This window comes from Carassius gibelio, chromosome A13 (genome assembly GCF_023724105.1).
Source record: "Carassius gibelio isolate Cgi1373 ecotype wild population from Czech Republic chromosome A13, carGib1.2-hapl.c, whole genome shotgun sequence".
Lineage (NCBI taxonomy): Eukaryota > Metazoa > Chordata > Actinopteri > Cypriniformes > Cyprinidae > Carassius > Carassius gibelio.
This window is the reverse complement of record NC_068383.1, coordinates 14,683,601-14,706,674: the sequence shown is the minus strand read 5'-3', so window position 1 is coordinate 14,706,674 and position 23,074 is coordinate 14,683,601. Positions and strand designations below refer to the sequence as shown.

The following is a 23,074-nucleotide window of genomic DNA, read 5'->3' as shown; positions in this document are numbered from 1 at the left end:
ATCAGCCAGACCCAGATTTAGTTGCCCTGGAGCCCTTTTGGAGTTTGTTTCAATCTCAGCCACAATGCAAGTGATCAGATTGCAGTGGGAGTCTATGGCAAGGTGGCAGCGTGAGGAGGGGAAAAGGGGGGCATTGGGGCAGGAGGGTTAAGATGCAGTGTATATCAGGTTTCACATCCCTTTCTGCTGCACCATCTAAAGTCAGCCCCCACCCTCCCTGACTCGCTCTGGAGACAGTATGGCTAAGTAGGAGGGAAAAACACACGGCCACCTAGATCTGGCCCCAAATGTATCACCCCACCATTTAGTCCTATCATTCCGATCTAAAAGATGGAAAACAAGTCCTAGATGAGTACGGAAATTTGATACACACTAGTGAGCTTTAATTGAACAGACTTTTCTTTAAAGGGGGGGTGAAATGCTACTGAGCATACATGCATACTGAGTTTTTTACACTGTTAAAGAGTTGGATTCCCATGCTAAACATGGACAAAGTTTCAAAAATTAAGTTGTACGTTTGAAGGAGTATTTTTGTTCCAAAAATACTCCTTCCGGTTTGTCACAAGTTTCGGAAAGTTTTTTTCGAGTATGGCTCTGTGTGACGTTAGATGGACTGTAAAAAAGAATTTGTTGAGTCAACTAAAAATATTTTGTTACCCCGCTGCCTAAAAATTTTTTGTTATCTTGACAAAAAATTTCTTGTTGAAACAACTTCAAATTAGAGTGGAGTTAGTCCAGGTAACACATTTCTTTAAGTTGACTTGACTATTATTTTCTAGTCCAGTCAACTAAATCATGTTGTGTCAACAGGGATTTTTTTTTACTTCGATCAATAATCATAAACAAATGTTACTCCACTGCCTTAAATGTTTAAATAAAGATGACAAAACACTTTTTTAATGTAATTTATTTAATGATAGATGCAACACTTTCATTCACATTTAAATTGAACAAGCAATTTGCTGTCAACACATCAACTGATAATTGATAAACAAAACAAAAAAATGCAAAATAAAAACACACGTCTAAAGATCTGAACCGACACTTGAAAGTGTGATGTATAATAAATAACATTGGCATGGGATTGAGAAACAAATAGTTGCATTTCAACTCATCAGATCAAAACCACAGGGATTGTTTTTAATTTCATAACTCAATATGAAAATCAGAAGGTTGAACTCTGCATATCAACCCTGCACAAGTTCACATGCACTCCCCCCCCCCCACCATAATGCAAGTCATGGTCAAAATGAGAAACTAAGATATATGTATATAACATCACAATTAGTTACAAAAAATGAGTGTACTGTACTTCTGTATAATAAGATATAAATGGAATGAATGCACATGGAAGCACAAAGACCTAAACAGTCAGATTCTACATTTCATGACCAGACAGAAGTGTTAACATCAGAAGGATCTTGAAAGTTTCCAAACTCTCCCACCATCATAATGCTACATACTGAAAATGTGTACATACTGTTTAAGAAAATGAGAGGGGAAACAACATTTGTTTACATGAGAACATGCATATTCCAAGTCATTGGAACTTTAATGTACATTCTAAAATGTAGTGAAAGGCACAAAAGAACCAAAATGTCCTTATTAAAAAGTAGTGGTTTTTTTTGTTTTTTTTTAAAGAAAGAGTGCTGTGGAGCCGATGGACACATCATGAACACTGAAAAGTGAAAGTGACATGACATACATTTGTGCTCTTCATTTAACCCATCCAAAGTGCACACACACAGCAGTGAACACACACCGTGAACACACACCCAGAGCACATCACATTGCTGCTCCTCAGTTACAATCAGAATGCCCTCTTCAATTTCTTTCTCAACATCCTTAATGTCACTGGATGGCTGGGAAAAGAAAAAAATATTAAATTACTTAATACATTTATAACTAATGAACACACATATGTACATACACTATTAAAGTTGTGTGTTTTGTTAAAAGCACAGCTACCAATAAAGGCAAATTGTAATTCACCTTAAAGTGGAAGATATTTTGAAAAATGTAACCAAAAATGAAAGTCAAAAGTAAATGGTGCTCCTCAACGGTTTGGTTTACAAACATTCAAAATAACTTCCTGTATTAAACTGTTTAAAGCCTGTACAAATTTCTTTGTTCTGCTGAACACAAAGAATTTAAAATCCCATGGGAAGATAAGTGTAAAATACACCCCCAGAACCAACTATACTAAAAATGGGGGGAAATTATTTTCTTCACTGGTATTCTACATGATTTCTGAATGACATAAAATGTGACAAACCAATACAAGTCGTGGGAAGTCGTGGCCTAATGGTTAGAGCGTCGGACTCCCAATCGAAGGGTTGTGAGTTCGAGTCTCGGGCCGGACGGAATTGTGGGTGGCGGTAGTGCATGAACAGTTCTCTCTCCACCTTCAATACCACGACTTAGGTGCCCTTGAGCAAGGCATTGAACCCCCAACTGCTCCCCGGGCGCCGCAGCATAAATGGCTGCCCACTGCTCCGGGTGTGTGCTCACAGTGTGTGTGTTCACTGCTCTGTGTGTGTGCATTTCGGATGGGTTAAATGCAGAGCACAAATTCTGAGTATGGGTCACCATACTTGGCTGAATGTCACTTCACTTTTTTTTTTTTTTTTTTTACAACATACTCAGGTTTTTTTTCTTAATCCAAATCTAAGTGTCTAATCTGTCACACCATTTATACAATGATCAGAAAATATATTGGTGTAAATAGGTATTCCTTTTAAATAATAGTCTGTTGCACTGCATGTTCAGAGTAAAGCATGACTCTTAAAGGGTTGGTTAACCCATTTATGTTTTACTCACCCTCATGGCATCGTGAGTGTGTATGACTTTCTTCTTTCAGACAAATCCAGTCGGATTATATAAAAATTTTTTTTATGGCAATAGATGGGTGTTTTTTTTAACAGTCCAAAAGTAGTCAAATAATGTGCATCAATTCATAATAAAAAGTACCTCACATGGCTCTGAGAGGTGAATAAGTGAATAAGAGCCATTCCGGGTGGATGAAAATAGGACATAGGGGTCATGCATGCACCGATGATAAGTGACGAACACGGAAGAGCGGAGGAGAGACAACAATACGCCAATCACGAAGTAGAATCACAAAATTAGGCTTGCACGTATGATAGTCAGTGGAAGAGAAAAAAAGTGTTTACAACTTTTTAAATATGGATATTTTTCTTACAAAAAGCGCATCGATTTGCTACAGGAAGCCTTTATTCACCCCCCCAGAGCCATGTGAGACACGTTTTATTGATGGATGGGTGCATTTTATTTGACTATTTTTGGACTGCTGAGAAAAAAACACACAGGTCTTCTGCCATTAAATAACTTGGAAGAGCCAGAACAATTTTTAATTCAACTCAGATCAGATTCGTCTGAAAGAAGAAAATCATATACACATAGGGTGCCTTGAGAATGAGTAAAACATGGCCTAATTTTATTTTTTTGGTGAAATAATCCTTTAAGCAAAGTTGGATTCAGGATACAAAACAGTATTCAGCAAAATAATAAAGAATGGCTATGTCCATAAACAGGGTTTCTGGTGGTTTTATGAAGATAAATTCAACACTTTATAAATACATTTTAAATACCAATTATAGAAAATTCAAGGAATAAAACTGAAGGGAAAATAATGTCAAATTATGTTCTCTAAATTTTGAAGCTGTTTTCCAATGCAAATATCTACATTTTCGTAAAGGTTCACCCAAAAAAGAAAAAGAAAGAAAATTGACATTTACTAAACCTCAAGTTGTTTTTAACCTGAATTAGTTTATTTCTGTTAGTCCCAGTCCCAGTTCGTCTAACACAGTACACAACCCCACAACGAGTTACAACCCCAGATCACCCAGATTTCTTCTTCTTCTTTTACCTGGATCACATCACTGCAGACTGATGGTGCTTAGATTGGTCATCCACAAGCGTAATCTCAGCAGTCATGTCCTTGATGAATTCCTGCGCAGAGCCTGTGTGCTTTAATAAAAACAAAGGGATGCATTAAACAGTTCCTTATAATCGTAAAGCTTATAGACTCCAATAAATGTGCATTTATAAATAAATAAATTTACTTACAACTTTGTCCAAGCTCTACCATGTAAATGCCATTTCCATTATGTCTGCAAAGCATTTTGATGGATAACTGCAAAAGGACTCGCTGCGGTCCATCCACAGGATTATTGAATACTGCGCTGAATCTTCAGTCATTCCAAAATATCATAAACATGAAAAATACAAAAACACTGTAAAATAATAAACATACATATATAAATAAATCTTTACAGAGAAAGTCAAATGTATTGACAAGTTTGTTTTAAATGCCAACGACAAACTATACCATCCAGGCGATGCTTTTAAATGACACAACACAGAATTATAACACAATAAAAGGAAATGTAACACATTTGTGTCGATCGTTATTGTATCTCTGTTTATACAAGATATATGCTATTATTACTTTTATTCTAAAATATATAGATTTGAACGTATAAAATTTACTTATGACCGTATATTCACCATAGACTGTATAAAAACAGATATTCACGCAGCATTACACTGGGTTCTAGTGAGGCACTTGAATGACTAACGTTACTTCAGAAAACTGAAAGAAGAGTTTGTAACGCTACCTTCATAACTTCATCTGAACCGTAGACTGTAAAATAATCATTAGAACTAAGTTTATGTCAGCGATATCAAATGTAACGTTAAGTTACGCGCTCCAGAAGAACTCTGAGGGAGGTGCTCATCTATGCTGCTCATTCGTTTCCCTTATAACATGCAGAAAAGACAGAGTAGAAATCTTCTTTTTTCCCCCTAATTTTTCATCGATGTATATTCTGACGGATGTCTTACGCTGTCAGGTTTAGAGCAGTTCCTTTTTTTTTTTTATTCCCGCCGTTCTTAATCCATACAGTGATCCGATGAGCTCTCGCTCTCTTTTTGAACGGTCTCTAACGCAGCTCTGAGCTCAAGTGATACATACAGACTGTATTTTTATCGTGCTCCACATAAGTTCAGCTCCGCTGTCCCGCATGGGAGAATATCTGTTTTAATATTTATAAGGAGAATACTGTGGAACCGCCTGTATTTTGAGGCTTCAGAGTGCCGCGAAACGAACATTTACATACAGTAACTTACATTCAGAATATACGACTCTTTAAACCATACTTACTCTTCTGAGACAACAAATGTAATTTTACACATTAAGCCAATAAATACGAATATTTTACTTCCCAAAGTTGTATTCTAGTAAAATGTCCAAACTTTGAGGAGAAACTGACTAGTATGGCTGACAACTTTCTTCTCTCTTCAACAGCCTTCACCAGAATGAGGAGATCTCGCGATAAGTGATGTTGTGAACGTGATATTGCTATTGAGTTGATTCAACACATTTTTTTAAGTTATGAGGACAAATAACCTAGTTCAGTCAACTTTCAAACTAGTTGAGACACTGAAAACTAAAATGTTTTAGTTGAATGAACAAATTCTGCAAGTTGTGTCAACATAAAAAAATTCATTGAAACAACTAAACTGCTAAATAATTTTTTACAGTGTGGAGCGGAATTTCCTTATATGGGTCCTAAGGGCACGTTTGCCGGAAGAGCGCGCGCTCCCGTACAGCACAGCACTGAGAGCACAACAGACATTCACTGATCAGAGCGAGAGCGTCGTGAAATGTCACAAAAGGAGTGTGTTTTTGGTTGCCAGGGCAAGACAACCCTGCACAAATTACCAAAAGAGAAACAGCATTAAGGGACCAGTGGATGGAGTTTGTGCAAGTGTTTGTATCAACAGAGTTGTGCAAGTGTTTGTGTTTGTTCCCTGCATTTCGAAGATTCTTGTTTTACAAACAAGGCTCAGTTTGACGGCAGATTTGCACATCGTTTATTTCTTAAGGATAATGCAGTCCCAACGAAAAAGGGTCACGATCATGTGTTGGAACCGCATGCGGTGAGTAAAACTGCTTCAAATATCTCTGTGTTGTTAACTTAGCTATCGGCGCGTAAGCACATCAAGTAAACAACATGCGATGTTGTCATCAAACTGCACTTTCCACATGTACAGCTTAAAAAAATAAAAATAAATAAAAAAAAGACGACAAAGTGGAACTTAGTCATTTTCCAAAACCGCTCAGCAAATATATACATTTCAGTACATACCACATAGAGACGTTGTTGCTGATGCTGCTCTTGTTAAATTTCAGCCTCTGGATCTGATTCTGGATCATAAATATACGCTGAATCAGACTGTTAGCCATGGTTTGTTTTGGTTGGTTTTGTCCTCACGGTGTTGTCACAGCTTCGCTCTCAACGCAAAAGCTTACTGGCGCTCGTGATTCTTTAGCTCCTTCCACACGTCACGCCTCCAGCCGGTCGTGTTTTTCCGGGAAAAATCCTAACAGACTACCTTTCTCTTATGAATATAATAAAACTAAAAACTTTTTGGAGTTATGAAGGATGCAGTATTACTCTATAGGTACTCAAGATTAACAGGATATTGAGTGAAAACGAGCATTTCACCCCCCCCCCCCCCTTTAACACTTACTGTATGCTGTGGAGTCCTCTGTGCTTGAGCGTCCAATGGATGGTAGGAAAGTGAGTGAAACTCTGTTTCTTTTTTCTATGCCACTGTTGGTTAGTTTGATGGTAGATCAGATAAAAATAGATTGGATAAAGCTTTGCAGTGGGAGGCCAGTGTAGTTCTGGAGAGTGGTCTCTGTTTATTCAGTATGTCCCAGACTCCCAGCTGTCTTTTAATGGTATTGATCTACTTTAAATACACTTGGCTATCGGAGTAAATTATTTAAAGTGGCACCAGTTAGGGTGAATTCAATAATGGGTTGGTTTAGTGCAAAGACAACCAAAAATATTTTCTGTCTGTATTGCTTATAATGAGTCACAATGTTTGTTTACCATATTATTTAGGGGATTTCATTTGGTTGTAGAGAACCAGATGATTGAATTACATGTGCCTGTTTTTCTTTTTTTTTAATGCCAAGTAATGGTTCTCTTGTGATTGTTGTAATGCTCGGGATGCCTTTGACACACCAGGCCTCGTTTATACCAGCACTTTTCTCTTTGTAAAGCAACTAGTATAATTCCACTTGGTGGCAGGCTTTAGATATAAGATTTGTTTTGATATTGTACTTTATTGCCATTATGCCAATTTTAAAGGAATAGTTCACTCAAAAATGAAAATTGGCTGAAAATGTACCCATCCTCAGGCCATCCATGATGTAGATAAGTTTCAGAACAGATTAGGAGATACTTAGAATTACATCTTTTTCTCACCAATTGATCATCTGCAGTGAATCGATGCCATCAGAAGAAGAGTTCAAACTAGGGCTGCATGATATTGGGAAAAAATGACATTGCGATATTTTATTTTTTCTGTGATATATATTGCTATATGAAATCTAATCAAATTTTTTCTTACAAACCAAAATGCGGTGAGCAGATTTACATTCTCATTTTAAATGATTTAAACATCGACACCATCGTGTCAATTGATTAATATGCGCGAGGGAGAGAGAGCAAGACAGCGCTCGTGTTGTTTTAGGCGCTCTCTCTCTCTCTCCCTCTGTCTCTCTCTCTCTCTCTCGCGCGCTCTCTCTCTCTCTCTCTCGCTCTTTCTCTCGTGCTCTCAACGAATCTCATTCGTCAAGGGCCGGGGAGCAGTTGGCCCATACAGTTTATGAATAACGGATTAACTACGACAGCCTACATCGCACATCCTGCGATGTGACTATCGTGGATTCGTACAAAGCGATATCGATGCTTAAACGACGCATCGTGCAGCCCTTGTTCAAACAGCTTATAAAAACATCACTATAATCAACAAGTAATTGCAGTTGTTGCCTTAAATTTCACAATTTACAGTTAATATTTTAATTAAAGGCCAGTTCTATGTAGTTTCAAACCAATTCAAAAACAGAAGCTTAATGCTGATGTCTGTACCATCTAAGTTTGTATTAAATGTAGGCTAATTACTGTGCAGTTACTGCTGTTAATTTCAGATGGTTACGGTTATTGTTTTCAATAGACAAAAGCCAGTTTGGCCTATTAAATACCAAATAAACATCTTGTTTATGCACACTTTCCTTCTTTCTTGTTTGTTGCTTAAAGAGTAGGGGTGCTCCGATCACGATCGGCCGATCGTTAATGTGCATCTCGTCAGTAAAGCCGGTTCTCTAATCAGCGGTTAATTCCACCAGGTGCGTGATTTCACATAGAGCAGCTGTTACTACACAGAGCCGTTGTTAACTGAGAAGATGCACCAAAAACGCTGAAAATTAACGTGATTTGCGCATCTTCTCTATTAACAACGGCTCTGTGTAGTAACAGCTACTCTATAAAAAAATCCGCCATAAAAAAAAATCATGATTGTGCATCCCTACCCCCAATACAGTAAAACTGCACATTTTAGAGTGGCCTTTTATTGTGGCCAGCGTATTATCTGTACAATAATAATTCTGTCTAATCAGCATCTTGATTTGCCACACCTGTGAGGTGGATGGAGGAGAAGTGCTCACTAACACATACTTTCAACACAATCTTTGAGTTCAGCTCATGAAAAATGGGGGCAAAAACAAGTGTCTGACAGACCAGTATCTGTAAATGTAAATATGAATTAGTGTTCTGCGCGTCTCTGTGTGAATTAATGAATGGCAGAGACATGCGGGTTTGTTTACTAACTAGACTGAAGCACATGACGCTTGCATTAATTTCAGCATCTGAGCTTCAGAGTTCTTTCTCCATCAAGCGATCTGAACTTTTCAGTTCATCTCAATGGACGCACAGCGCACCTGTATTTGATGCTCTGTAAACTCTTTGTGAAGGCGCACGTCTCACCGTCGCTTTACTGATAGCGCTGTTTCTCACAACTGCAAAGAGAGAGAGAGCGAGAGTCTTACCATGCTGAATCGACACGCTATATGTAAACTATTCTTTGTTGTCTTCTCCCGTCAAAATAATGGAGTTCATTTAGAATTATTCATATTCATTTTCTAACAAGCAGAAGACATACCGGTTTCTCCGGTAATGGGCAGAGCTAATGCGCAAATGGCAATTTCATTGGCTGGCGCTGATAGTACCATCCTTGTTTTGATTTCAGCAAATCAGTTTGACCGAACGCAGACAACATGATTAATATTCATTAACCCAGCAGCTCATCAATTCATAGTGCATTGTAAATACATTAGTATGATAGTAGAATTAGTAGTAGTATTATCTTTTAATAATAATTAATATGATCTATTACTATTTTTTTTTTTACAGAAACCCTCGATGGCCAAAAAATCTTAAGCATCACCACCAGTCTTAGTTCAATTAAAATGACAAATATGCATTCATTAGGCCTAAAAGTTAATTTTTACATAAAAGCATTGTGCTAGAAATATTACTATTATTTAGTAAAATGTATGTGATAGTGCTACTACTGTTGAAAAAATGTATAAAACTTCATTTTTTAAAGAAATAAATCACAATATTTCTTCCATGTTTAAATTTTAATAGCAAATACCTTTATTTACCAAAAATAAAATGTTTAAATTTCATAACATAAAAGACAAATTAAATTTGGGTGAAACTTGTTAACTGTTTTTCATAATCATATAACTTTTAGAAAAACTTTAAACACAATTGTAAATAAGTATAAAGAATGGCATTGGTTTTATTTTTAGTGCTAAAAAGTTTTTTTTTTATATAATTAGCATATTTTTGTGTTTTGCTTTGGTACCGAGAACCGTGAATTTGCACTGGTATCGGTACCGAATACTGAAATTTTGGTACCATGACAACACTAATTACATTTGTGAATAAGAAGATACCTAAAAAAAATCAAGTTATGCACTAGGGAAAAACACCTTTCAGTTTTACCCCCTTTAGCTGCTTTTCACCATCTCATTCATCTTTTCAATTAAGCGGTGTTGTTGGCTGCACTGTGAAATTATCAAGTACGACAAGATTTCTGAACTGAGATGTTACTATGAATAGAACTACCTTATATGGTGGAAATAGAAACCAAGCAAACATGTTTTTAACAAGTTTAGCAGTTCTTCTCCGTGTTACTATAGCTTAGGCTTACTGGATATTACAAATAGTGCAGGTGATGCATATTTACTGGGTTCTCACGTTACCCTGGTTTAGAGATGGAGTCAAATTTATTATTTATAATGTTTAGAAATAATTTTACCTTTATTGGACCATAGCCATGTATTTCTGGCAGCTTGTTAAAAATTTATAGCAAAAAAAAACTGCTTTAACATACTATACAGCATAAAAAAATCTCTCCAATGTTTTATAGGTTTTTGTGGTACTATGCAAGTATCCAAATGCCATTTGGACATTCAGCCACCTGGATCCGAATGACACCTGCAGACAGCCTTCATGCTTACCAAATTCTATGCCTACAGGCTCAACAGAAATGGGTCTTTCTGTACGGTAAGGAAACCTCTGCTAAAAAAAAAAGCCACTTCTTCTGACATCCCCTCTGCAGTACAGGCAACCGAGAAGTGTGTTTTCATGTGGTGATTACATGACCAGAGGAGATAAAAATGCTCCTTACACCAGAGATTAGTTGGATGCCAACAAATGGTTTCACCATGTTTGGATCTGGGATTTCACTTTAGAAAAGGTCAAAGTTTTATGTCAAAGTTCATCCGTGTGTGGCTTGCCTCCAAGGCAACAGCCCCACCCAGTTTCTCTTACACCTGAAGTGCAGACTTAAAGGTTTAGTTCACCATAAAATTACAATTAGCCCATAGATTACTCACCCTCAAGTCATCCTAGGTGTATGTGACTTTCTTCTTTGACGAATCCAGTCAGAGTTGTATAAAAAAAATGCGCTGCTCAGAAGTGGCGAACGCGGAAGCGCAGGGGAGAGAAATCAAAACATAACCGGTTACTAATTGGAAGTAAAGAAACGAGGATTTGTAAAGAAGAATGTCGGCTGATTAATAATCCAAGAGGAGACTGGTTCTCCTTTTCTAAAGTAAGGAAACTTTGATTCCTTTGCTCCCTTTGCTCCCTTTGCTCCGGAAGTCGTGGCCTAATGGTTAGAGAGTCAGACTCCCAATCGAAAAGGTTGTGAGTTCAAGTCCCGGGCCGGCAGGAATTGTAGGTGGGGGAAGTGCATGTACAGTTCTCTCTCCACCTTCAATACCACGACTTAGGTGCCTTTGAGCAAGGCATCGAACCCCCAACTGTTCCCCGGGTGCCGCAGCATAAATGGCTGCCCACTGCTCCGGGTGTGTGTTCACAGTGTGTGTGTGTGTGTGTGTGTGTGTGTGTTCACTGCTCTGTGTGTGTGCACTTTGGATGGGTTAAATGCAGAGCACAAATTCTGAGTATGGGTCACCATACTTGGTTGAGCAGTGGGCAGCCATTTATAAGCAGTTGGGGGTTCGATGCCTTGCTCAAGGGTACCTCAGTTGTGGTATTGAGGGTGAAGAGAGCTCTGTACAGTCACTCCCCCAACTTACAATTCCTGCCGGCCCAAGACTCAAACTCTTAACTTTTGGATTAAGAGTCAGAATCTCTAACCATTAGGCCACGACTTGTGTGAGGCAGGTAATATATTTAAAGATATATATATATATATATATATAAAAAAAAACCTTGCAGTAAACTTTCAGTAATTCCAGGAAATTCGTTTGACATCTTCTCCATATTTGTTCCTATATAAAATCCAAGAAATGGTCAATGATTTGTCTGTAGGTTAAAAGTAGAGAAATATAATAATACAGTGCAGAATGTCTTTTGGGAGTACTGATCAATTATTAACATCACCATGAAATCATATTTATAAACAAAGAAGTATTTATTAATTATTATTTCATGTATTTTTTTATTTTTATTTGGCCTTGTAATCTTTAATCAAAAGCATTGAAATTTCTTCTCACAACAATATAGATGACATGCACTGGCACGAGGGCGGGACAATAGATCAGTCATGCAAAGATTGCTTAAGTGCTTCATAGACAAGCAGTTCAGATCTTAGTTTCTTAACCTCTCAGCCAAAATGTTCTCAAATTTTGTGGGCTTTGTTCTAGAAATGTTGTCTCAACCCATTACCCCTCCAGAGGAATCCGGCCTTAGGAACTCGTATTGCACCCAGATGCTCCACAAATTAACTTTTGTTCTTCTCCTGCGATCAACTGCCTTCAAAGTCTCTGCTTGACTGACTTTCTGTGATGCAGCTGCTTGACAGTGTTTGGTGTTGTGTCAAGAGGAGATGTGGGAGTTCGGTGAGAATTAGAAGAAAAGATGATAGAGAGAGAGCTGGTTGTGGGGCACATCTCATTGTGCACATCTCAAGTATTCTTATGCTAATCCTTTCCTGAGATGAGGCAAAAAGCAGCCATGCAAACAATGGCAGCGGAGCCAGAAAGTCTGCCCTGCAGTCTAGCAGACCTTGAAAGGCATGTGGGGCATAGTGCCGACACTGAGGGAAGGGATCCTCCAGTACTGAGAGCCCTGCTGAAAGGAGGGGCCCCTGGAGGGACCAAAGACCCAGGCCAAAGCAGCCCAAGCGAGCGGGGGCGAAGGGTAGACAAACATCAGACCCCTATGGTCGTCATGCAGGCTGTAGTTAGTAAAAAGTTGTAGTTGTGACAAGAAAGGCAAGGTGAGATGTATTTTACAGATATATTTCATAATATTATCACACATTGGCTTTTTATTCTAGTTGGAACTCCCACCCAAACCTTCTGTATGTTGTGGTGAACTGTCATTTATGTTGGGTTTTTGACCTGAGGGGAAACGTTGAGTTCTGCACATTAGGAAGGTCAGATAATACTCACTCCTCCTCAAGGATTGAGAGAGATTCACGGTCAAGCATAAAGCCTAAAGTATACTTCAGCTGACTGCATTCTGTGCAGTGCGCACTGTCTGATATGAAGACATGGTTATGCGCAAGATTCACTGGAATGCTGAAAATGAAGTACATGCCTTAAGGTTGACTCCAAAGATGCACTATAGTCATACATCACAATACAATAAACCTATTCATTCGGCCTCCTTCCGTAAATTTATGGAGCCATCAAAGCCTTTCAGAGAGCAAAGCTCCAGGAGTCTCTGATAAAACACTGAACCACAGTGTGCCTTATATATTGCTTTTTAAGATCTGGGATACTTTTGAAGCAGATAGTGATAGATGTCCTTTCAAGGCACATGACTGCTTTTATATGAAAGTCCCCAAGATTTAGCAGTAGATTTAATCTGTCTAATGTTAGAAGCATAGTACGCTGTTTTCAGGAGTGTCATTCTCTCCACACTTCTTTTTTTGGTGTGCGATCCAACTTTTGTCTTCAAGACATGACTCAACTTGCTTAGCCATTCATGTATAAGAAACTTTCAGAATGTGAGTGAATAATTGCTTTCATTTCCTTGGTGTTTAGGATGTTCGTATGAAAGGGGTCATATGATGCTGTTAAAAATAACATAATTTGGTTTATTTGGTGTAATAAAATGTTTATGCAGTTTAAGGTTCAAAAAACACATTATTTTGCACATAGTGTACACTGTTTCTCCTCTATGCCCCGCCTTCTGAAACACGTCGATTTTTACAAGGCTCATTGGTCTGAAAAGCGAGGTGTGCTCTGATTGGCCAGCTATCCAGTGCATTGTGATTGGCCGAATACCTCAAGCGTGTGATGGAATTGTTGCCGCCCTTAACATATTGTGACACCCTGTCCGGCCGGAGCGATGAGACATAAACATAAAACCCATTATAAACGTTATATAAACATGATTTCTAGCCGTGTCCTCTTTTGGAAGGCCAAACGAAGTAATTTCGCTTTCTCAACTAAACAGAGTCACACACCCGCGGCCTTGAGTGAGTGGAGTCCGGAGGCCTAGAGTGAGCAAAGACCAGCTTGAGAATGACACGGCCTGCGGTTTCTATGAAGGAGCGTCCTTTGGGATTGCTGCAACCACATGTGACGACCCCACACTGGACTCCACTTCGTCCATGGTGAAAGCCGATCCGGCGACCAACAGAGCAGTTGATGTATTTCCTCAGCAACCAGCACGGATCAGATCCAAGCATGACGAAATGGATATTGTCCTCTTTTGGAAGGCCTAACAGAGTAGTTTCACTTTCTCAGTGAAACACACAGCGACTATACGACATGGCAGTGACGGCAACAACAATACTACAACGAGAATAAAAGGTACTCCTCCGTTTTTTGCGTGAACATTTGGGCAGCGGTATGCAAATCTTCCCACATAGTGACGTAGAGATGTGGGGGTGTGTTAGAACGAGCCATTTTAGTAAACACAAAACACAAATTAAACTCAAGACAAGGAAAAATATAAGCCAATGAACTAATAAAAGGTTAAGTACCAAAATAAGAAATTACCAATTTAACCAACTCAGAATAAATCAAACAAAACCAAAAATCAAGACTAGAAAAACTAAATATTACAAATAAAAGCAAAAGGCAAGAACAAACAAATTACTAAAACAAGGAGCAAGACAAGAACATGAAACTAGAAGGACTAGACAAAACAAGGGCATAAGACCAACTAGACAGGGAGACACGGACCCATATTCAGCCACAGAAAAGACAGAGGGTGTGAGAATGACCACAGACCAGCGAACACAAAAGGGTAAGGTGCACTATAAATAGGGAGGAAAATACATGAGGGACAGGTGAGAACAATTAGACCAACTAGGCTAACGAGAGGGTGTGGTAAGAGGAAACAAGGGGGGCGGGGGGCTAGAGGAGCACATGTCTGAAAAAATAACTAACAAGGCCATGTGCTGACACTAGACACAAGAATCAAAAACTTAAAGCAAAGTGACCGTACCCAGTATCTTGGATATCTTCTTTAGAGCAGCATATCCCAGTCTTAACTTGTGTGCTTACAGAACCATTCGTATGTTTATATCAAAGGCTACATCACTCATTGTTGACCCCTGTAGACGCGAGGATGAGAACACACTTTTTCTGTAGCCATTTTCTAGCGATTTACATTTTTTTGCACTCCATCAACAGAACAAAAGCCTTGATTTTGGGGATCTATATTAATTTGTAGGTCATTTCGACATACAGTTGGACAAATCAAGTCTTTAATCAACTCGTTCAAATGCGACACATACGTTATAAGCCACTGCTGTGTAACTTGGCTGTGATCCACAGGGATATTCCTATCATCATTCATTGCATGTATCTTATGCTTTGATGCACTATTAGTGTTTATTTAGTTGTTCTCGCAAACTAATGCTTTTTTGCAAGCGCCATCCTTAATCTTGCTAGCTGCTTACATCTTTTTTTTTTTATTTTGATGCGTTGATGAATTTTCCCCATCTTCACAGCACTGATGACCAAATATAGACAGGCTATCATTAAGCTGAACAGAACGATCTTTCCGGTGGTATCAAACACTTGCTGTTTGCAAGTGCGACCAAAGAGATATACAGTACAGACCAAAAGTTTGGACTCACCTTCTCATTCAAAGAGTTTTCTTTATTTTCATGACTATGAAAATTGTAGAGTCACACTGAAGGCATCAAAACTATGAATTAACACATGTGGAATTATATACATAACAAAAAAGTGTGAAACAACTGTAAATATGTCATATTGTAGGTTCTTCAAAGTAGCTACCTTTTGCTTTGATTACTGCTTTGCACAATCTTGGCATTCTCTTGATGAGCTTCAAGATGTAGTCACCTGAAATGGTTTTCACTTTACAGTTGTGCCCTGTCAGGTTTAATAAGTGTGATTTCTTGCCTTATAAATGGGGTTGGGACCATTCAGTTGTGTTGTGCAGAAGTCAGGTGGATACACAGCTGATAGAAATAGTACAGGAAAACGGGTGGCCATCATTACTTTAAGAAATTAAGGTCAGTCAGTCTGAAAAATTGGGAAAACTTTGAAAGTGTCCCCAAGTGCAGTCACAAAAACCATCAAGCGCTACAAAGAAACTGGCTCACATGCGGACTGCCCCAGGAAAGAAAGACCAAGAGTCACCTCTGCTGCGGAGGATAAGTTCATCCGAGTCACCAGCCTCAGAAATCGCAGGTTAACAGCAGCTCAGATTAGAGACCAGGTCAATGGCACACTGAGTTCTAGCAGCAGACACATCTCTAGAACAACTGTTAAGAGGAGACTGTGTGAATTTGGCCTTCATGGTAGAATATCTGCTAGGAAACCACTGCTAAAAAAAAAGGCAACAAGCAGAAGAGACTTGTTTGGGCTAAAGAACACAAGGAATGGACATTAGACCAGTGGAAATCTGTGCTTTGGTCTGATGAGTCCAAATTTGAGATCCAACCACTGTGTCTTTGTGCGACACAGAAAAGGTGAACGGAAGTACACTACATGCCTGGTTCCCACCGTGAAGCATGGAGGAGGAGGTGTGATGGTGTGGGGGTGCTTTGCTGGTGACACTGTTGGGGATTTATTCAAAATTGAAGGCATACTGAACCAGCATGGCTACCACAGCATCTTGCAACAGCATCCTATTCCATCCGGTTTGCGTTTAGTTGGACCATTTATTTTTCATCAGGACAATGACCCCCTACACACCTCCTGTCTGTGTAAGGGCTATTTGACCAAGAAGGAGAGTGATGAGATGACCTGGCCTCCACAGTCACCGGACCTGTACCCAATCGAGATGGTTTGGGGTGAGCTGGACCGCAGACTGAAGGCAAAAGGGCCAACAAGTGCTAAGCATAACTCCTTCAAGACTGTTGGAAGACCATTTCAGGTGACTACCTCTTGAAGCTCTTGAAGCTCATCAAGAGAATGCCAAGAGTGTGCAAAGCAGTAATCAAAGCAAAAGGTGGCTACTTTGAAAAACCTAGAATATGACATATTTTCAGTTGTTTCACACTTTTTTTTTGTTATGTATATGATTCCACATGTGTTAATTCATGGTTTTGATGCCTTCAGCGTGAAACTACAATTTTCATAGTCATGAAAATAAAGAAAACTCTTTGAATGAGAAGGTGTGACCAAACTTTTGGTCTGTACTGTATCTGATTGAAAAATGCTAATTTCAGACTAAACTAAGGAAAACTGACAGTGGTATGAGAACAAAATGCCTAAAAATAAACATTTTATTGTGAACTTTTGTCATTTTTATAGTATCCCTGTTAAAGAAGACATATATTATAGAAGCAAAAAATACCATAAAGTGAAAACCGACCAGTATGCACAAAAATGACTTTTTTTTGCTTGCCGTGTCTCGCCTTAATCTAGCTTCTTGTCTCTGTGTGTAGGTGCCTACACAGCTATTTGTACCCTCGCTTTACGGAGGCTAGCTTTGTTCCCTTGTTATCCTTTCTGGGATGTGTGAAAGTGGGGCACAGGTCGGGGCTCTTTGTCCCCTTTGGGCAAATCAGAAGTGATGTACACCAGCCCATTCAGCCACTAATTTGTCCCTCCCCCCTTCAGGACAGACTTTGCTCAGGGCCACTAATTGCAGCGAGATGCACAGGCCTAAAAGGGAACAGACACATTACGTTATTAACGCTGAAAGGGGCCAATGGGGTAATTGCGGAACATCCTTCATCAAATTATTTGGGCATGTTTCAGCATTCAAGAGTAGCGCCGTCCTGTCGGGTTGAGGGGTCAAGCCCAGAAAAAACAAGGGGGCAATGATGTTACCAAGAAGAATTACAGCACTGCCGGATCAAGTCTGGTTTTTTTTCTTGTAATATTGAGAGATTATTACAGTATAGATGATTTTTTTGGACTTTGTGTTTGTAGAAATTGTTTAAACTTGTCTAGGAAGATACATTGAGACATGTATGATCTGCTCATCATGTTTTTGTTTTTATTGTTTGTTTCTTTTATTACTTTAGTGCCGTGGACCCCGTGAAAAGGGATCTCTGAGTCTTGTAGTGCCATCATCAACCACCAACTCTTCCTCTCATTCTCTGCATCTGCTTCAGCCATAATTTTAATTGCTCCACCTGTACATTAGTCTTCACTGGGATTTCAGGAGCATAAGCAGCTGTCATCATTCATCTCCGTACGGCGACGCTGTTTGACGATGGCACAGCTTTTGTATGCCACTGTGGTTTTGGCCGGAGTCTGCCTGCTTCTGAGGCTCTGCGCTGGAGGTAAGGGTTCTTTACTTCACACCTGTGTCCTTGCTTTCGTCGTATATTTACAGTAGTTTTATCTTATATTTATAGTCTTTACATAAACAGTTTAGTTTCAAGAATGCAAGTGAATGGGGTTTTTATCAAGTAAACATCAAATGCACACAGACTATTTTCATACTGAAAACACAAACATTTAAAAATGTTTAACTGAAGAAATCAAGAAATATGTTATTACTGTTGTGTAGTAACATAACCGTAATCTAAATTATCATACAGAATGGCTCATTTAATTCCACAGATATAAATGTAACAATAAATAAGAATGTAGTGTTTTATTTTATGCTGTGAAGATCTGTGTTGAATTAGTAATCAAACACACAGCATCATAACAGACCAAATTAATAGCACAAATCGCCTACTCCAGTGGTTCTCAAACTGAGGGATAGTGTGCAGTCAGCATTTTATTTTATAAACTAAACCTCTGCAGGTTGATAAAGACTACACTGTAGCAGGGTTGTGCAGATAGACGGTAGTATCGTGTATTGACGATAGTCAGAGATATCGACATAAGCAGATTTCTCTGTCGATAAATAAAATGATATTAGGCTCATTTTCCTATTAATGTATTAGATTATAATAATAATAACTATTATTTAAATTTTTATTATGCTGCTTATTATAATTTGGCTATCAAACTGCCCAGCTATTTCCCTTCAGCACCGCATTTCACACAAACACACACACACACACACACACACACACCACGCCAGCTCAGGAGGATTAGAGCCTGTAGTCGCTGAAGTTTTCCGCTTTGACTTGGATAACCAAATCCATGAAATTAAAGAGATAGAAAACGAGTTGTTGGTGTCCCACATATTTAATGGCTGGTACATGACAACACGCTCTTTTCATACATGAGAGATTAACTCCTTCTTGGCTTACAAATAAAGTAAAGGCAAAATAATAACATCCATAGTGGTTCTCCCGTAGTTCTTCTCTTAAAGACTGATCACTTAACTTATAACGCACACTATGTGGTGATGACATAAAAGGACTACGTGAGAACCACTATGGATGAGTTCGCTCTGCTGCCTTGTTATTATTTTCATGCAATACTCACTATAATGAGATGCTTGCAAACTACATAGTTTTTGCCATTACAAAGTCTCCATCCACAAACAGACATACGTTTGCAAATATAAGGTATTTCATTGCACTTTAACAAGCAGTGTTTGGAATAACGGCGTTTAAAAGAACGGCGTTAGGTAACGACATTATTTTTTCAGTAACGCGGTAATCTAACTAATTACTTTTCCCGTCGTTACAACACCGTTAACGTTACTGAATGTTAAATGCGGTGCGTTACTATGCATTGATTTAATAAACTATGCAATCCGAACGCACCCCTGGCTCACACAGCGAGTTAGCAGGTGGGTTAATGACGAGATAAGCGGTTGTGATTGGCTAAGGCAGAGTTATGTGTTTCATGGTAGCCAATCAGAGCCAGTGTTTTTACACGCATGCCGGCACATGCGGCTGCACCAGCGGCGCCAAACACACACACACACACAAGCAACAGCTACACAGAGATTCGCAGCAGAGATGGCGAGTCAGGAGCAATCCGATGAAAAGTTGGCATTTTCAAGGTGAAGATATAAGCACTACTTCAAATTCATTGTGGTCAAAGGCAAGAACGTGCATGTAATGTGTACATGTGATGTGTGACACGCATCTACAAAGCTAGTGGCCAAAAACACTTTTCTTACAAAGATAATACTTGAAGTGCAGGATAAAACTCTTGCTGTCTGTTGACGTGCAATAAATATTGAAAGTTATGTACCTGTCTGCTCTACTCATTTCAATTGACTTGTGAAAACTGAAAAAAAAAAGTACAAATTCTCTGACATGTAGCAACTTTTTTTTTTTTTTTTTTACAGTTACTTTCCCTGGTAACGAGTTACTTTTATTATAGAGTAATTCAGTTACTAACTCAGTTACTTTTTGGAACAAGTAGTGAGTAACTATAATTACTTTTTTTAAGTAACGTTCCCAATACTGTTAACAAGTAATCTGAATGGCCTGTTTATGTGCAATATTTTAAACGAGCCCTCACTTAATGAGTTTAATGCCACAGTTATGTTTGAATGAATCTCATTCTTGTTTCTGTGGTGTTGCGTCAGACTCGTCATGAGGTGCACTGTCTGGAGCACTGTATGTCTGATGCATCAGTTCAATTCAACTTTACTCCAAATATATAAACTTACCTGTTTTGAATACTTTATATTTAACGTATTCGTTTATGCCCAATATTAGTGTTAAACTGCTGGACTTTAAATGAAATCTCCTATTGATTTTCTATATTGACTGATTCTACAGAACATTTAGACCTAATTTCCATGGACAGATGCGGCAGATTTGTCACAGGACGCACGATATGGCAGTTGTGTTTGACAGTATTTTTATATTTTAAGTTAGTTTATCAGTATGTTTTAAAATATATATTTTTTTGATTATTGGTGATTCCATAGGCTCTCTCTCGCGCAACTGCGCGTTTTAAAACACCAGAACAAAGAGTCTCTCTCTTGCTCCACCCTGGCACGATAATATTGTGTATCGTTGTTCTCACGATTTGAAAAATGGCCATATCGCCCAACACTACACTGTATAGTTGTCAAAAGACCCGGTACTTCGGTACCAACTCGGTACAAAATTTTTTTAAATGTTACGGTACCAGGTTTTTTTTTAAGTACCGGTGATACCGAGTTCTTGATGCACTAACTGAAAGGTGAGCAGATGCACTCTCTTCATAAAAGCACTAAGACACGATGACATTAAAAGGAGTAAACACACCAAACTAACAAAAAACTTTTAAAACAGACACCCAGATCAAATGAGTTCAAGCAGGTAAGTTTCATTGTGTTTCCCATACATTGATTTATTTGTGGTGGCCGCCACAGTATCAAAACTGACTGCCACAAATAGATTTTCCAAAAGGCTTTGACTTTGACTTTGGTATTGTTACAACACTACTACACTGTATAATTTTTCCGCTTTTCTTGCCTGATAAGTAAATAATTGGGTGCAAAATATACATTTGACATTTTAATTACCTCAACGTGACACTTGTGGTTGTATCAATTACCGACCACTAGATTGAAGAATCAGAGTTGTATTGCAGGGAGTAATGTAGAAATATAAATCAACGATGCATGGTTCTGCTCTATTGGTGTACACACACCAACCACAGATATTATTATTCATGCAAGTAGATTACATAGTCAATGTAAAGATGCCAATAAAAGTGAATTCGTGCCAGGCGACGCGAATGACACAAAATTTGTGATGCGTTTGCCACGAACGCAAGATATTCGCCTCAATCATGTCTTCCGCGCAAGTTAAAAAATGTAAATTAGAGCAGAAAATTCTTCTGACATGCTCTCGTCCAAGCCAATCAGCTTATTGGCACATCTGGTTGAATCTAAAAATGGAGCAGAGAGCATTATTGTAGCTGTAGACTGGAGTAATGATGCTGAAAATACTTTAACTCTGAACTTCTGTGTAAAACAATACTTTGTGCTCTGGGTTAGAACACTCTCTGATATCTGAGGTGTTTTTACTCATGCCAGGGAGTTCAAAAGACATCTTTCCTTTCATGACTCACTTCTGAACCGTGAGTCTCTCTGAGGCCCCTCTCTAAAGGAAGCTGTTGAAGTGATTGTTGCCCCTCTCTCTTCCTTTTTTAGCACATTAACCATTTCCTCTATGGCACTTCACAGTTGCTAGTTGGTTTCAAACACAACAACACTTGGGCCTTTTTTTGATGTTAAAGTCCTTATTTACTAGATTTTAGATATTACAAGTGGCTTGCTTTCTGTTCCACACTGACTTAGAACTGGAATTAGAGTAGTTTTTTATCTTTTCATTATTGTTTTATGTATTTTTAAATTCACCTAAATTTTTGAATGAATGAATTAAGTGTTTATTTGTTTTTGTTAACTTGTTTAATGTTTTTGAAAGTTATGAATTAATCTTACTTAGGCCACACTTTTTTTTAAAGGCCTTTTTTTGACTGATAAATTAGTAGACAGAAAGACAAGAAGCCTTGTAACATGCCAAGTAGTCAGACTTTTTAAACAGCTCCGTTTTCTTTGAGAGTTCATATTATATCAAACATCAGTCTAATGTCCTTGTCAGTGTATTTTTGTACATGTGCAGCAGTAAAGTAAGAGATGATTGAAACCATAGACGCAGCATGAAGGCGAGGACATTTGGCTTATCAATGTGCAGTTGTTTCCCTCAGTGTTAGAGTTGTGTAACGGCTAGTCAAATACCTTTTATATAATTTTTTTTTATCTTGCTCGTTAGATGCACCCTTGAGGTGTAATTTCAGGCAGGTGTCTGCACTTCTGAATCACAGGCATTTAATTTGGCGAGGTAAAATTTTTTAAATTGCCCCAGAAATGACACAGGCAATTTATTCCAGTATACTTGCTTAATTTAGTTATATTTAATTCCCAGTTCTCTTCCAGTACCATTTCAAGAAAACGTGTGTGAATATGAACATTAAATAATTTAAAGTGATATATAGTCAATGAAACAATTCCTTGCTGTGAAGGGAATCTGTGTAATTCAGCTATGCTGTAGACTGAAATCTATTTTTGATTTTCTTCTTTTGCTCTCTTTCTTGCCTTTGCTCTTTTTTTACAAGTGAGAGAGAGAGGGTAATGGTGTGTATCTGCTCTAGAGTCTCATTATGGGGGGATGATCTGCCAGACCTCAGACTCCACTGTAGACCATGAGAGTTTTGAAATCCTAGAATTGTTGTAAGTTGCCCTTTCTGTCACTCCCATGGATTTTTGTGCAGTTACAGTGAAAACCAGAACCTTCAAGAATTCAAGATCCTTCAATCCCAAAGTCATTCCTCAAGCACTGACCCTGAGTGGAAAGAATGGAGAGGAGGAATAAAGAGTGATGGAGAGGGATCCCCTGGGTTCCTCTT

The 23,074-nt window shown here is 38.5% G+C and overlaps 1 protein-coding gene across 4 annotated transcripts in view; it reads left to right on the top strand.

Moving 5' to 3' along the window:
* Positions 1–23,074, top strand: part of LOC128026279 (bone morphogenetic protein receptor type-1A) — a 32,835-nt gene that overhangs the window by 2,699 nt on the left and 7,062 nt on the right. For 2 of the 4 annotated variants that reach the window (XM_052613246.1, XM_052613243.1), the window contains exons 2-4: positions 10,318–10,454; positions 13,827–14,185; positions 17,830–18,090. In XM_052613246.1, coding sequence (XP_052469206.1) covers positions 18,021–18,090 — 70 coding nt within the window. In that variant the 5' untranslated portion in view covers positions 10,318–10,454; positions 13,827–14,185; positions 17,830–18,020. The remainder of the gene's footprint in view (positions 1–10,317; positions 10,455–13,826; positions 14,186–17,829; positions 18,091–23,074) is intronic. The other 2 variants (XM_052613245.1, XM_052613244.1) reach the window with 2 other exon arrangements.